We start from the raw sequence: 14383 nt of genomic DNA on the forward strand, positions 1-14383 counted from the left end.
TTTTAGAAGACATACATAGATTGGTGATCAATCCAAAAAGATTGGAGAAAGTGAAGAAATTCATCTTTTGTTGTTTTATTTATTTTAATATTCATTTATTTTATTATTATATTATATTATATTTATTTTAATATTATATTTTACTGATAACTGTGTTTCCGTTGTGCTCCTCAAGTTCACAACATGTTTTTAATTTTGTGTTTAGTTCTTCAATATACGAGTTTTTGTTTTTGGATTTAAAAATTGTGTAAGTTTTCTCAATGATCTACATATTTAATTATAGTTAAATTTTAAAATAAAAAACAATGTTTAAAAAAATAATCCTTTTGTTTTCAAAACATAGTATGAATTTTGAAAACATGGTTAAAAAGTCGGTAATAAATGAAAAGAAAAAAAAAACTATTAGTGAAAGAAGTGGTTATCAAAGGGAGCTTAAGTTATTGTCATCTTTTCTTTCATTTTCAACAACTATTAAAGTGGGAGATTCGAACCTCGTTAATATACATCTTAATTAGTTGAACTATACGCAAATACAAGCTATAAACTAATGGAATTGATTATAATAACATAATAAATTCAAAATTGAAATTTGGGAGACCCACTTCAAACATTTTAGAGTAGAATAACATATATATTTCTAATAAGGAGAAATGTGAGTAGAACCATTTTTTTTAACAAAAATTTAGAAAAGAAGGATTTGAATCCTTAACTTCTTGATAATAGTATATGTTTTATGTCATATAGACAACACTCATATGAGCGAGTAGAAACATCTATCTAAACCAATTCTACCACTACAATCATTACCAGCAGCAAACTACTACTCCTATTACTTCATTTGCAGGTAAGATTCTCTCAATTTAGTGGTGACACTTGCGATATAAGCAAGTGTACAAGCATCATATAGGTGCAGTAGAAATGTGTATGAACATTTGAACATTTACAGTACAACAATTGGATTGTGAAGTAGGGATTGAATCTCCAATCTCTAGAGAAAAAAACCAGGTCAATTGTCATTGAGTTAAACTCATTTGACTCTAAAAATAAGGTTGAAATAATGATTCAAAAGAAAAAAAAAATAAACATCTCATATAATGATCATACACAACTTCATCCATTCTTGTAAATTGTGAACTTTAAGAATCCAACATATTAAATGGCAAAGCAAACAGTAATTTTATATTAATGCATTTGATATATTCTAGAAAAAAGAAAAAGTATATCTTTTGTTAATATGTTTGTAATAATAAATTATTTGTTTATAAAATTGATTATGATGCAAATATTTAAAATATATTAAAAAGATAAAAATTAGACATTCGGATAGAACTCAAACCATGCCTTTATAATTTCTGGATAGGATCTTTTGGATAAATACTATCCTACATTAATATAAAGCAAACTTAACCTAAACATAACTCAATTGGTTAAGATATATTGATTTCCTCAATGCCACTTGTTTGAACTCAAAAAACATCCATACAAACCAAACTTTAAACAAAGTAAACCCTACAACATTCTAAGACTTATTAAAGTTGCTAAAAACAAAATTTGGGAATTTTATTAGTATTATTAAACGAACAATATCGAAGATCAACTTCTTGCGAATCTCATTCAAATCAAAAGTTCTTCGTGATTTTATTTCAAAAAGATGGGAGGGATCATACATAAATAATCCAACAGTAAAACGTTTTAATTGTGGGAAATCAACATCGGTCTAGCTAATCAGAGAATGGAGGATATGCCTAAAATGTGGTGTTATTGTGTATGTAAGCAACATTGGAACTTGTTAGTCTCAGTTGAAACATGGCTGCCACTCAAGTGTCTCACCTGCAAACATAGGAACAATATCTCCAAAGGGAAATGAAAAAGACTTTGGAACCTGCCATGGGGCCTTTTGCAGTGTAATTTTTGAGGTGTTTCTGGGGAGCCCATAGAAGTCTGGTCCGTTGAAACTTGTAAATGCTTCTAATTTATCAAGAGCACCCGCCTGGGCAGAGGAAAAGGAACCAAAAAACGAAAAAGAAAAGAAAAGTGATGATTTAATGAAAATGAAGTTCAAATTATTAACATAATAGAAAACAAGAATGTATATACCTCTTCAAACACCTTTGCATATAATGATAAGGCAATAGGGGCACTGTATATACCAGCACAACCACAAGGACATTCTTTCCTTTGTCTCTCGTGTGGAGCGCTATCGGTTCCAAGGAAAAACATTTTACTTCCATTGGTCACAGCAGATACAATTGCCTGCCCTAGATGAGAGGAAGCAAGTGAGCACAAATGAAGAAATACTCATCTCTCCTAGGGAGATTCTCAATTTTCATGAAGAAAAGGCCACGATCCCTTGATAGATAATATCATTCCTAATTTATGTTTGTGAGTGGCTGGGCCAACTTATACACATCTCGAATAACCTCATCACAAGATAAAAAGAAAACTCATAAAATCTAGGTAGGTGGCTCCATGGATTGAACACATTCACTCAAAGCGCTTTATTGTTAACATTGGCACTTATTAACCACTAAGCCGACTGTAGTGATTCTAAGATAAATTACAAATATAAAAGCCAGCTCCTGCTGAGATTAATCCATTCCTACCTCCAAAAGACTTCACTTCTAAAAGAATAATTGATAATTGTTAGGAGAAATTATAATTCATGAAGGCTATTGACACAGATACAAAAAGACCAAGTGTGAGGACAATATAAAGAAAATCAGCACAAAAAGTAGTTGGAACATACTGTGCGTCTCTCTCTTGAGTACTGGAAGACAGTAATTATGTGGCTGCAATCCTCCTTGAAATAAAGAATTCCTGTTGAGAAGAAGATGTTGTGGAGTGACAGTTGCTGCTAGAAGTCCTGTAAAGTATTTTAAAAGTCATATACTAGTAAGCATATTTTATAATAAAAAGTGATACTCATGGACGACAAAATGAAAGAGGAATAACTAACAAAACCACTTCAATGAAAATAATGAAGTATATATACCATGTTCGGAAGACTGAACAAACTTAGCAGCATCTGCAGTGGTAATATGCTCCATCACCACCTTCAGTTTTGGAAGCCTCTCAATCAGGGGTTTCAACACAGTTTCAATGAAGACCTTTTCACGATCAAACATGTCGACATCAGGATTTGTTACCTCGCCATGAACCTACAAAGAGATTTCTCTTTTTAAGTTAATAAAGAAAACAGAATGCACTGCTTCTCTACATATTGGACAAATAAACAAAGTGTTCTATCAGCAAACTACCAGCAGAGGCATATCCTGTTCAACCATCTCCTCAAGGACAGGTAGACACTTCCCAAAAAGATCTGTAACGCCATCTTGGGAATTGGTTGTAGCACCAGCAGGATACAATTTTACAGCGTAAATGGCCCCACTTCTTCCTATCAGTCCATCATGTTAAAAAAATAGAATACAACCTCAGAGAATCACAAAATCGGAAGTTTGATACAAGGAGAACAAATGAAAGTCAATAGCAAATCTCTTCCAAGAATTCATGTTGGAAGCTAAGACTTACTTGCAAGCTTGATCTCATTGGGGCTCATTGTATCTGTCAAATAAAGGGTCATAAGAGGAACGAAGTTGCTATTGGATGGTAATGCTTTCAAGATAGAATCTCGATAAGCCACAGCAGCAGCTGTTGTAGTGATGGGTGGCTTCAAATTTGGCATCACAATAGCCCTTCCAAAGGTACTTGCACTGCATAATAATAGTACAGGACAAGGATGGACTACTGAAAACACAGCTAAGCCATCTATGATATACATGTTAATATAGAATGTATTGAGTGGTTGCTTGACATATCATCTATGACGTGTTTGTGAGTGATTCTAAAACTATTGGCAGTTGCCATGTTCGAATCACCCCATAATATATCTCAATCAATGAAAATCAATTTTAATGTTAGGTTTTACACTTTTAAACATGATTTTCACACAATTAAAATTGTTATGAATGATTAAAAACATGTTTTACAAGTTAGAGTGACTTTAAACCTGACAAAAGTGATTTTAATCATTTCAAAACTACTTCCAACATGTACTAAGAATAGACGCTAAATTTACCTATGAGGGAGAACCGCTTTCAAGAGATCGCCATCACGAAGATGAAGATGCCAATCATCAGGCTGAGTGAGTGTGAGCTGCATTTTTGGCCCTTGACGCCTTATGAACTTGAGCCCTTCAAACTTTTGCACAGGTGATTTCAGTGGCTGCCATCAACATGTATCAATCAGTGAAGGAAAGCAGAGATCCGAATTTAATCAAGTTTAGTTCATTGTCATTGATATTGTTCTCAACAGATTAAGGGAACTATGAAAATATCACACTGCATGATGATGCTCAAAGTACATCCTATAATGCTTGAACAAGAAAATGCCATTAATTTTGCTCGAAGAAAATTTGATGATAACAAAATGGAGTACCAAGTAAAACCTATAATGCTTGAACAAGACGCCATTGATGTTGCTTGAAGAAAATTTGATGATACAAAATGAAGTACCAAGTACGATTTGAATATAAATAGATTGGATTCTATTAAAAGCATATGTACTTGGAACGGAAGGACCAAAGTCTTTGCCATAGTAAAATCCAGAGACAACCTTGAGCCTCCGTTAAAACGAATTTTCTTCTGTTCAAATGAAAATATAAAAGTAGAGATAACAGATGCATAACCAGCACCGCCATCGTTGATCTATTTGTAGGTTACCTAGCGCCGCTGCAGCTCGTTGGCTGGAGAAGAAGAACTGGGGGACGTCGCACGAACTGTTCGTGGGTTACTTGCCACTTGTAAATCTGCTGCCGCGAGGAGTTGAATCCACCAGAGTAGGACGAGACACCACCGTCCGGCTGCACGTGGCTGAGTCGGGTCGCCTGAGAGTCGCCGGAAACTGATGAATGCGGAGTTGGGTGCTGGCCGGAGAATAACCAGAGAGGGCTCAGGGGTGCTGGCCGGTAAGCTGCTACAGAGGGCTGACCGGTGCTTAGAGGTTCTTTTTCCAAAATTGGGATGAGTATTATTCTTTTCCCAAAATTGCAAAAACAACCCTAAAATACAATCAAGAACTATTTGGGATGCTGGAATCTAACCAAGAATACTAAAAATCAGAGTAGTATTGATATGCGTGAGATAACGAGAGCGGAACAGAGATGTGGTCGTGAAGCCTAAAAAGGTGGGAAAGAATATTGGGTTGAAAATGAAAGGAATGAAATGAGTTTGGTATTACAAATCAGGTCTAAAAGACTCAATCCAAACAAGGGTTTTGGATTAAATTCCATTTCAACAAAACAAATTGGTATATCACCGAGAGAACTATGCTAAAAAAATGAATAATGCTTCAAAAGATGTCATTAATGAAAGAGGAATTCGGTTTAAATATTGAATCCTTTGATAGCCTAGTAAAAACTAGTTACCAACGGTAACACTCTACAATTTTCTAAATAAAGATTACAATATCAAGAACTTAAAAATTTTGGTAACTATAAACTTAAAACTTAAAAAATTGATTACAAGACTGTTTAAACATAAAAAAGAAGTCGATGATTCTCCTAAATTATATTTGTTGAAATGCCTTAAATTTGTTAGCTGGTGCTTCGAACAACCAAGTACAGGGTCAAAACCTATTCAGAATTCGTATTTAGCATATTTATTTACGATTATGACTCTAGGGTTTAGAGTAGTGCGCTATATAAACTCTTTAACCCTAGAGACATCGTTTGTGTATTCAGAAAATATTCTCTCTAATAATATTGTTCTCCCTCTGCCCCGTGGACATAGCTAACACACTATTAATGAACCACGTATATTTATGTGTTGATTCTTTTTACGTTTTTTTGTATTCTCTAATTGTCGATTTCGTAACTACAAAAAAATCACTTATAATAGCATTAAAAAAACGCTATCGTATACTTTCCACAACATTTTTGAAATGTTGTCATAGTCCATGTTATTGAAAATCCATGAATTTCAAAAATGATTTTTCTACGCTATGAAAAGTCCATTTTGATAGCTCATATATAATGCTATAAAAACTTTTCATAACGTATAAAAAAATGCTATTAAAACGTTTTGATTGCATTTTTTATAGCATTAATAAAATGCTATCAAAGAATTTTAATAGAGTTTGTCTAATGCTTGGAAAAAAAAACGTTATTGAAACGTTTTGATAGTGCTTTTCAAACGCTATCAAAATGGTTCAATAACGTTTTAAGTAACATTGTAAAAATGCTATAACAAAGTTTTCATAACTTTTATTAATGCTAGAGTAGCTGATGTTCTTAAAAGTCCTCCACTTTCCATAATGTTTTTGTACAGATATTAATATTACTATAGAAAGTTGACGTATGATAGCTTTAATTCAATGTTATAGAAACGTTTTATTATATTGGAAAAAATACCATAAAAAATTTTCAAATGTTATAAAAGATGTTTTATAGCGATTTTAGACACGCTGTTGAAAGTCCCTTATTTTTATTAGCATTTTTTTTACCGTAATAGAACAAACTATAAATACCCCATATTCAAGTATGATTTTTAATGTTAATTAAGTTTCTATAACATTTTTTGTAGTAGTAAAAACAATGTTGTAATTGATCTTTAATAGCACTTGTTAATAACATTTTTTTTTTAGATTTTACAATTTGTTTTGTAAATATTACTGTAGAATTAATTATAAACATATATTTATAGAAGTTGTTTGCCCATATTATTGTCTAGACAAAGAAAGATGTAATTCTCATTTCATCCAAATCTACAAACCAAAATCTTCAAATTCATAGCATACAAAAGAAATAAAACACTATATATATTCATCCAAAATGTTTGATATAGTCATCAAAAGTATGTTCCAATAAAGTTCTTCATTAAAAATATGTTCCAATAAAGTTCTTACCTAATAGAACAAGTTGTAAATTCTTAATCCAAATAAAATGACTACATATATAATTCCAAAATGTTGATACAATCAAAAGAGATGTTTAGATTATAGCGATACCAAAATTCTCCCACACAAAATATGTAGTTTCGATGTTTGTCATCATATCAATCACATAATAAAAAATAAAATAAAATAGCTTTCATAAATCATCATGATCTAATTCTAATAATAAATTAGTTAATGAACTAAATAAATACCTAATTCACAAAGTAGTAAATAAATTTTCTTACATAGTTTGACTTTATCCATTGGCCATGCAACAGTGGTGTCCACAACATCATCAATAACAATAATGTCAGATGTCGGCCTCCATAAGAAGGAATTTGGTATTCGAACATTTGAGCCAAAAAGTATGTGATGGACGAGGATTGATGGATCATTGGAAGACCATCTACCTTCAGCAACAACTTCTCAATACTTGTGGGGAATGTTGATAGTAACACTATTTTTCACGAATAATATGGTTAGAAAATTTTCAAAGAATAATAATTTCAAATACTAAATGGATAGAAAGTTTATAAATGAATTTATCGATGGAGAATTTAGGATTGGAGCTCGAATATCTACCAATGTTGATACTCTAACAGGATTATTAGAATTTTGTTTGCTCATGTTTCCTATAGAAACAACATATTGAAAATATTATATAAAACATAATTTAAATAGATAAATAGAGTTAGGACAAATTTACTTTGTCCTTTACTAAGGAAGCTACCATACTTTTTAGTTCATTTACATCTGACGTTAGGTTGTTGCATTTTCTTTCAAGAGATGCAATAGTTTTATCTTTCTAAGTTAATGTAGAAACCTTCGATCTAGTCACACCAAATCTTAATCCTCGTACATGGCCATAATCGGGACCGAAAACTCTACTAATTGCATTGTCAATTATACTACCTGAAGGAGACGTTCCCACATGATTTTCTTCAATACGCCCCTAACAAAAAATCATATTAAAAAAATTCAAATGCCAAGAAGCCAATAAGCCATTTGGAAGGGAGGGGGTGCCTTATAACCAACACAAATTCACAACATTTAGAAATTCCTATTTCAATTAAATCACTACTCAAATGCCAACAAGAGATCACAAAATATAAGAACTTACATTTGATGACTAAGAGGTGCTCTGTTTTGAGGCCTCTAGTACTTCAACGGAAGAAAACTACAACCCTTAAAACCTTCCAACAAAAATAATAGACTCAGATCCTTGCACCCAAATAATCAATAAGCAAAGCAAAAACACAACCCAAAAACACAACCATTTGTATCCACCTTATCACCCGGATAATATTCATGGACAAAACAACTTTCCAACTCTATAATAATATCCATTATAGCTTTAGAAAATAGACTTAAATGACACTTGCACACATTATAGACTCAAAATAACAATTTAATGACACAAAGACGTATGAATCAAACTTTAATCAAACACAATAGACTCAAAATTAAACTTTAATCACGTATAGGCCAAATTACAATCTTAAAAAATATAAATGTGAGGCTCTACTATTCTTTAAGAATGTCAAGATAAAGGCTTTTGTCACTATTGATATTTGGGTGAAATACTTCGCTTTTAAAAGCAACTTGGAACAACAAACAATACACAATATTGCATTGGTTCACATTAAAACCACATAAAAAGTTCCTTAAAGGTGCCTTTAAGATTTTTAATCCAATTTGTTCCTAAGATTTTCTCTATATCTTAGTCAACATTTTTGTTGATAGAATGAGAAGACGACACTGAAATTTTAGTGAACATGTGGAGGAGTAGGCAAATGAAATGTGAGAAGAAAAGTTTACTTTGAATTTTTTTTTATTTCACCGCTAAACTTTATTCGAACTTATTTTGATCTCTTTAATTAGCCAATTGTATAAAATAAAACCAAATCCTTAGGAATGTGTATTGAAAGTTTGAGGAGTGGCACATGAAGAAGGAACTAGTTTCCACACAAATAAAAATCAATAATGTGATACTTCTATTATAGGAAATAGCATATAAAAGAAGAAAATCAATTCCCTTTATTATGGAATATGAACCAGAAAAGGTGTGGACATTTGAAGCAACTTCATGAACTTCTTTATGTCTATGGAGAAAGTTTTGATCTATGATGATGTCAAATGGCAAGTACTTATAAATTAGAGGCCATTTGGATTAGGATTTTCTAATTAAGGATACCTGGCAATTATATATCTAGGAATAAAATTATTGAGAATCAAGGATGACTATGTTTGGTTATGCATGAGAAAACAATGCCTAGAATAGTATGTGTGGGAAAATGGTGGTAGAAAGGGGAAGAAGAAGTGAAAATCCACATTTCTCAATGGCTATGTAATTCTTTCACTTATGTGGCTAAAAGATGTATGGAAATTATCTTTTCGAAGATAAATAAACAAAGCCCACCAACCAAATATGGACTTTCTAAACTCATTCCCATTCCTATTCCCATTCCCACCCTCTTTTCCCTCCAACCAAATAGTTCAGAGAATACGACCATTTATAATATATTATACTTTGAAAAACGTTTATAGTATACTAACAAAACACAAAAACTAAGCTGACTATCAGTTGAAATTCATAACAAAAGAAAGAAATCCACAACTCTAGACTCCTAGAATTCATGATAGAGTACCATCAAATTGCTTATAGATCAAAAAATTTTAATAGCTACGACCTCTTTTTCTCACAATCCAAGCATTCTAAAACTTGCCCAGATGTTCCTGAAGCAAAAATAAAAACAGGTTATCGAGCTTTGTGAACTAGACAAAAGTAGAAAAAATTCATTACAACTCCAACTTCAACTAAACACCAGCATTCAACATGACAAACACAAAACTTGCCCAAAAAATTTTAGTTCAAAGGTAAATGAATGGTACAGCAAATCCCAACTTCAAATAAAAGAAGAAAAAAACTATAACACAATCAAGAAAATTCCTCTTGCAAGAAGAACTTACACAATATCTTAAATTTGCAAGCATAAACCAAAGTTAACAAAACTCATTCACTAAACATTTAAAGTAGATCTAAAAGGTTCTATTTTATAGTGATTTTGGAAATAATAAGAATCTCTACTGTATAGGATGACCACAATGGAAAGTTTTGTACAAGAAAAGGCAGCAGCACAAATTAGCCCTAACCATCACCAAGATGCCTGCTCACATAGATTTTTCATTATGCTTGCTCACAAGGGTTAATATAGCCCTAACCATCAACAACACAAATTAGCCCTAAACATAATGCTTAAACATAATACTTCTAAGAGTAGAAGAATGTCTTCTTTCCACCCCTTAAATGTATTATTGTAGCAAATTGCGGGAATAGAAAGGTTGAGTGCACAAGATTAGATTCTAGGAGTATTCATCATCTAAAAACATGAAAACGGCGATCAACATAAATCATTAGAAGGCTAGTTGCTTGCAATGTCAAAAGAGAATGAGTTACATTTTAACAAAAATCTTGATAGTTTGAAGTAAAATTAATCCAGACCTAAAAGACCTTTTGAAGAATTTTAAGGCACCTAAAATAAAACCACTATTAATGGCTAGAAGAATTACATTTGAAAGAAAGAAAGTTTGATTATGCCAGCACAAACCTCAATTTTTTTCTGACTTTAAATATCATATCATAAAGAATTTGGACCACACATATGATTAGATTATTACAAAGATATTAGATATTGTTATTCCCCATGGCTTTTCACCTTTCAAAAGATGAAAAGTGGGAGAAATTATAAACCAAACACAAAGCCAGAAAAATAAGTAGAAGTATTGAGGAGAAAGAAGACCGTCATCTGATACTCTTGAATGGAATCATACTCGAGAGCAATACCCTCCAAATTTCCTGAAAAAAAAAAAAAGAAAGAAAAACTCCCATAAGAGAAAAGGAGAAACAAATTAACAAACACAATAACATAAACCTTGAAACTCCCCACAAAAAAAAAAAAAAAAAAAAAGAACCAAAGAAATGAAAGGGTTGTAAGTTGATTTTGTGAGAGAGAATTGAAATTTGAGAAAAAGCAAGAATGAAGCTCCATAACCCTTGTAGGTAACATTGGCGGGATTTTTCTTTTGTAATTTCAATTTTATTTGATTGATATTAGGTTTGCTTGTTTGTATGTGTAATGAATATAAAACTTATAAACTTTGAACAAAATGTCAGGTTATGCAAAACGATATACAATGGTGATTGGAAGATTGCTCATTCTAATTCATCAAGACTTATCTATGTTTTGAGACAATTTACTAATGATGTGGATATTGATCTTCATGCTGCTGTTAGCACAAAACATATTTCTTCTATGAAAAACTTGATTTAGTTTACGTTTCATACAATTCAATACCCCTCCCCCCCCCCAAAAAAAAAAAAAAAAAAAAGAGATACTCCTCTAGAATTCTTAAGATAGCAAAAATTATACTTGAACAAGATTCCTGTTCAAAATGCTAAAACTCTTAAGGGTGATACCCCAAATTTGATTTCATCGCAGAGGAAATAAAATGTCATTGCATAATCCCAAACTGAGCTCTAGAAGCTAGAACATTTGGAGTTGTAAGCTCTTTTGTAAGCATAGATAAGTTTAGATCGATGATAAAATGAACAATCTTTCAAGTTTCATATTCATTGCACATATAAACAAAAAACCTAGCCCAACATGAATAATTCAAATGAGGAGTTTGAGATATTTGAAAGGCACTTCAAGTCATGAATTATCATTTAAAAAGTCATCAAACAGACTAGATTGATGCTAGTTAGATTGGGGGAAGGATTATCTAACTGAAGATCTATAATTAAGGAGGAACATATTTGAGGTGAAATTAAACTATGTTTCGTCTCATCTTCAAATTGCTAATATAACTACAAGAAATGACAACCACACACTCTTTCAAGTCACTTCACTACAAGTTGGAAAATAGAATTTCACATTGACACACCAAATCGTTAACAAAATAACCAAGATTATGAAAATAAAAGAATGATAGAGCCACCATCAAGTTGGAAAAAATAATGACAAAGCTTTGTGAGTACCTCAAGGAGAAATAATTTGTGAAACATAAAGGAAATTTTGAGTAACATAAAAAAGAAGCTTTGTGAGTACCTCAAGGAGAGTATGTCCCTTTATCTGTTTGTCCTTTTTACAGATTACAGAATGAGAATAAAGAAGTTGGGCTTCGACAAACGATGGGGTTACAGATGGCGGGACTTGGGTTGATGATGGAGTTGTTGACAGTAGACTTGGGCGAACGGTGTAGATGGCGCACGAACGGAGTATAAGATTGAGAGATTCTTGGAGTCAAAGATGGAGAGACGAGTGGATGAACAGAGTATAAGATGGAGAGACGGTGAGCAACAAACACATGATAGAGAGGTGGATAAATCGAACTGAGGAACGCAAAAATAGGGAGAACAACAGAAAGGTGGAAGAAGAAAAATAGGGAGAATGATAGAAGTGAAGGAGAGAATGCAAGAAAGAGAAAGACGAAAGAATGCGAAATGGGGAAATGATCACACGATTTTGGGCGTGATATGGAAGAGGAAAAAACCTGTATGCGACGTTCCCTAACTTTTTTCTATTCCCCCGCGTGCCTTTTAATTTTTTTTTTTCCATTTTTAATAACGGTTTTTATAAGATGTTGTATTAAAAGGTTATTAAAAGGGACTTTTGTTGTAGTGAAACTGGTATCAGAGACTCGTTAGGGTTATTTTTCGAAATTCTACATTTGTTCAACAATTGAAGATGTTTGGCGTGAAAATAAAAATCAGCAAATTCACCAGGAGGAACAGTTTCGATTTATGGTAGATCAAGATGCGATCCTTGCTAAAGCAGCAAAGCTATAGGCGCTGCTGATTGGTAAGTCGAAGAAGGCTACCGTGGATGATGAAGAATGGTAGACTCTTGAGGAGAAAACTCATTTGGCCATCACGTTATGTTTGGCTGATGATGTCATCATCAAGGTCATAAATAAAGAAATTGTTGTTGGTCTTTGGTTGAAGTTGGAAAGTTTTTACATGACAAAATCTTCAACCAAAAAGTTGAAGAAATGTCTATATTATTTACGTATGTAGGGAGGTACATCTCTTTGAGACCATCTTGATCAATTAAATAAAATCTTATTAGAACTATGTAACGTAAAGATTAAGATTAATGATGGGGATGTTGCCTTAATTTTGTTAACGTCTTTGCCCCCACATATGAGACCTTCTTTGACTCGTATATTAAAGGGAAAGAAATTCTGACCTTAGAAGATACAAAGTTCATGTTGCTTATGAGAGAGGACCGTCAGAATGCAGTGAGTTCAGGTACAGAAAGTCAAGTATCTGGGTTAGCTGCTACAGGGAGCAAGGGACATAAGAATTCTGGTAAGCAGAAGTCGAACAGAATCATAAATTTCGAATTCCAAGGGTTCTAAGTCAGACGATGTTTGTCATTATTGAAAAGAAAATGGTCATTGGAAAGTAAATGTCCTAAGATAAAAAGGTATCAGGAAAAAAAGGAAAAGAGTGACAAAAAGGAAACATCCACCTCTGTTGCATAAGTTGAGATTGATGTGGAAGAAGTCGAGATCGATTCTGAAGGAGATCTAGCTTTAGTTGTGAATGAACATTCACATTCTAATGATGTATGGGTTCTTGATTTTTGGGGCATTGTATGTGCCAAAACAGAGAGTGGTTCTTAACATTTCAGCAAATAGACGGAGAGAATGTTGGCTAATGGTGCTATGTACAATGTAGTAGAATCGACTCAGTCAAGATACGAACACATAATGATGTCTTCTACACTTTGGAGGAGGTTAGACATGTTCCATTAATGATGAAGAGTGTAATATCCTTTAGTGTACTCAATAGGAAAGGTCACAGTTTTAAAGGTAAAGGTCGAGCAATGTATGTATACAAGGGTTCTGAGGTAGTTCTAAGAGGCATAAAATGTGGAACATTGTATTTTCTATCAGGTTCCACAATAATAGGTTATGCTGTTGTTGCATCGTCTTTCGTTCAGAAGGATGTTATGACTAAGTTATGGCATATGAGACTTGGTCATATAAGTAAAAAAGGGATGCAAATTGTGTCAAAGAGGGATCTTCTATGTGGGCACAAGGTACAGGATGTTAAATTATGTGAACATTGTGTATTTGTCATTGTAGCAAGTTTCCATATGGGACACTTGATTATATTCATTCAGATTGTCGGAGATCTTCCAAAGTTGAGTCTATTGGAGATAGCAAGTATTTTATGTCTATAATTGATGTTTACTCAAGAGTGACTTTGGTTTTTATGATGAAACATAAAAATGAAGCCTTTAAGAATTTCAAGCAGTAGAAGATATTGATTGAAAATCAAACTGGGAAGAAAATCAAAAGGTTGCGAACTGATAATGGTTAGGAATTCTGTGGATCTGAGTTATTATGAGTTCTATAAAGCCAAGGGGATTGTTCGCCATCACAT

General features: G+C 32.8%; 1 protein-coding gene across 2 annotated transcripts; it reads right to left on the reverse strand.

Annotated features, from left to right (window-relative positions):
• Positions 1-1613: 1613 nt before the first annotated feature.
• LOC120090102 (dihydroorotase, mitochondrial-like) lies at positions 1614-5217 on the reverse strand. 2 transcript variants are annotated; one of them, XM_039047609.2, is made up of 8 exons: positions 4719-5217; positions 4076-4221; positions 3529-3710; positions 3258-3394; positions 2993-3158; positions 2747-2863; positions 2098-2258; positions 1614-1990 (listed from the first exon to the last, which is right to left on the reverse strand). In XM_039047609.2, the coding sequence occupies exons 2-8, from the start codon at positions 4156-4158 to the stop codon at positions 1796-1798; spliced, it is 1041 nt and encodes a 346-aa protein (XP_038903537.1). In that variant the 5' UTR covers positions 4159-4221; positions 4719-5217; the 3' UTR covers positions 1614-1795. The 2 variants fall into 2 exon arrangements, with proteins under 2 accessions (XP_038903537.1, XP_090162867.1); XM_090306741.1 differs by lacking the exon at positions 4719-5217 and adding an exon at positions 4435-4545.
• Positions 5218-14383: the final 9166 nt, after the last annotated feature.

This window comes from Benincasa hispida, chromosome 11 (assembly GCF_027475165.1).
Source record: "Benincasa hispida cultivar pf3 chromosome 11, pf3_genome.v1.1, whole genome shotgun sequence".
Classification (NCBI taxonomy): domain Eukaryota; kingdom Viridiplantae; phylum Streptophyta; class Magnoliopsida; order Cucurbitales; family Cucurbitaceae; genus Benincasa; species Benincasa hispida.

Excerpts from the sequence above, each read along its gene's own strand:
- LOC120090102 (XM_039047609.2), bottom strand. The coding sequence starts at position 4,158 with ATGCAGCTCACACTCACTCAGCCTGATGATTGGCATCTTCATCTTCGT. Across the intron at positions 3,711-4,075 it reads AAAGCGGTTCTCCCTCATAG|TGCAAGTACCTTTGGAAGGG; the intron begins GTAAATTTAGCG and ends ATTATTATGCAG. Across the intron at positions 2,864-2,992 it reads TGTTCAGTCTTCCGAACATG|GACTTCTAGCAGCAACTGTC; the intron begins GTATATATACTT and ends AATACTTTACAG.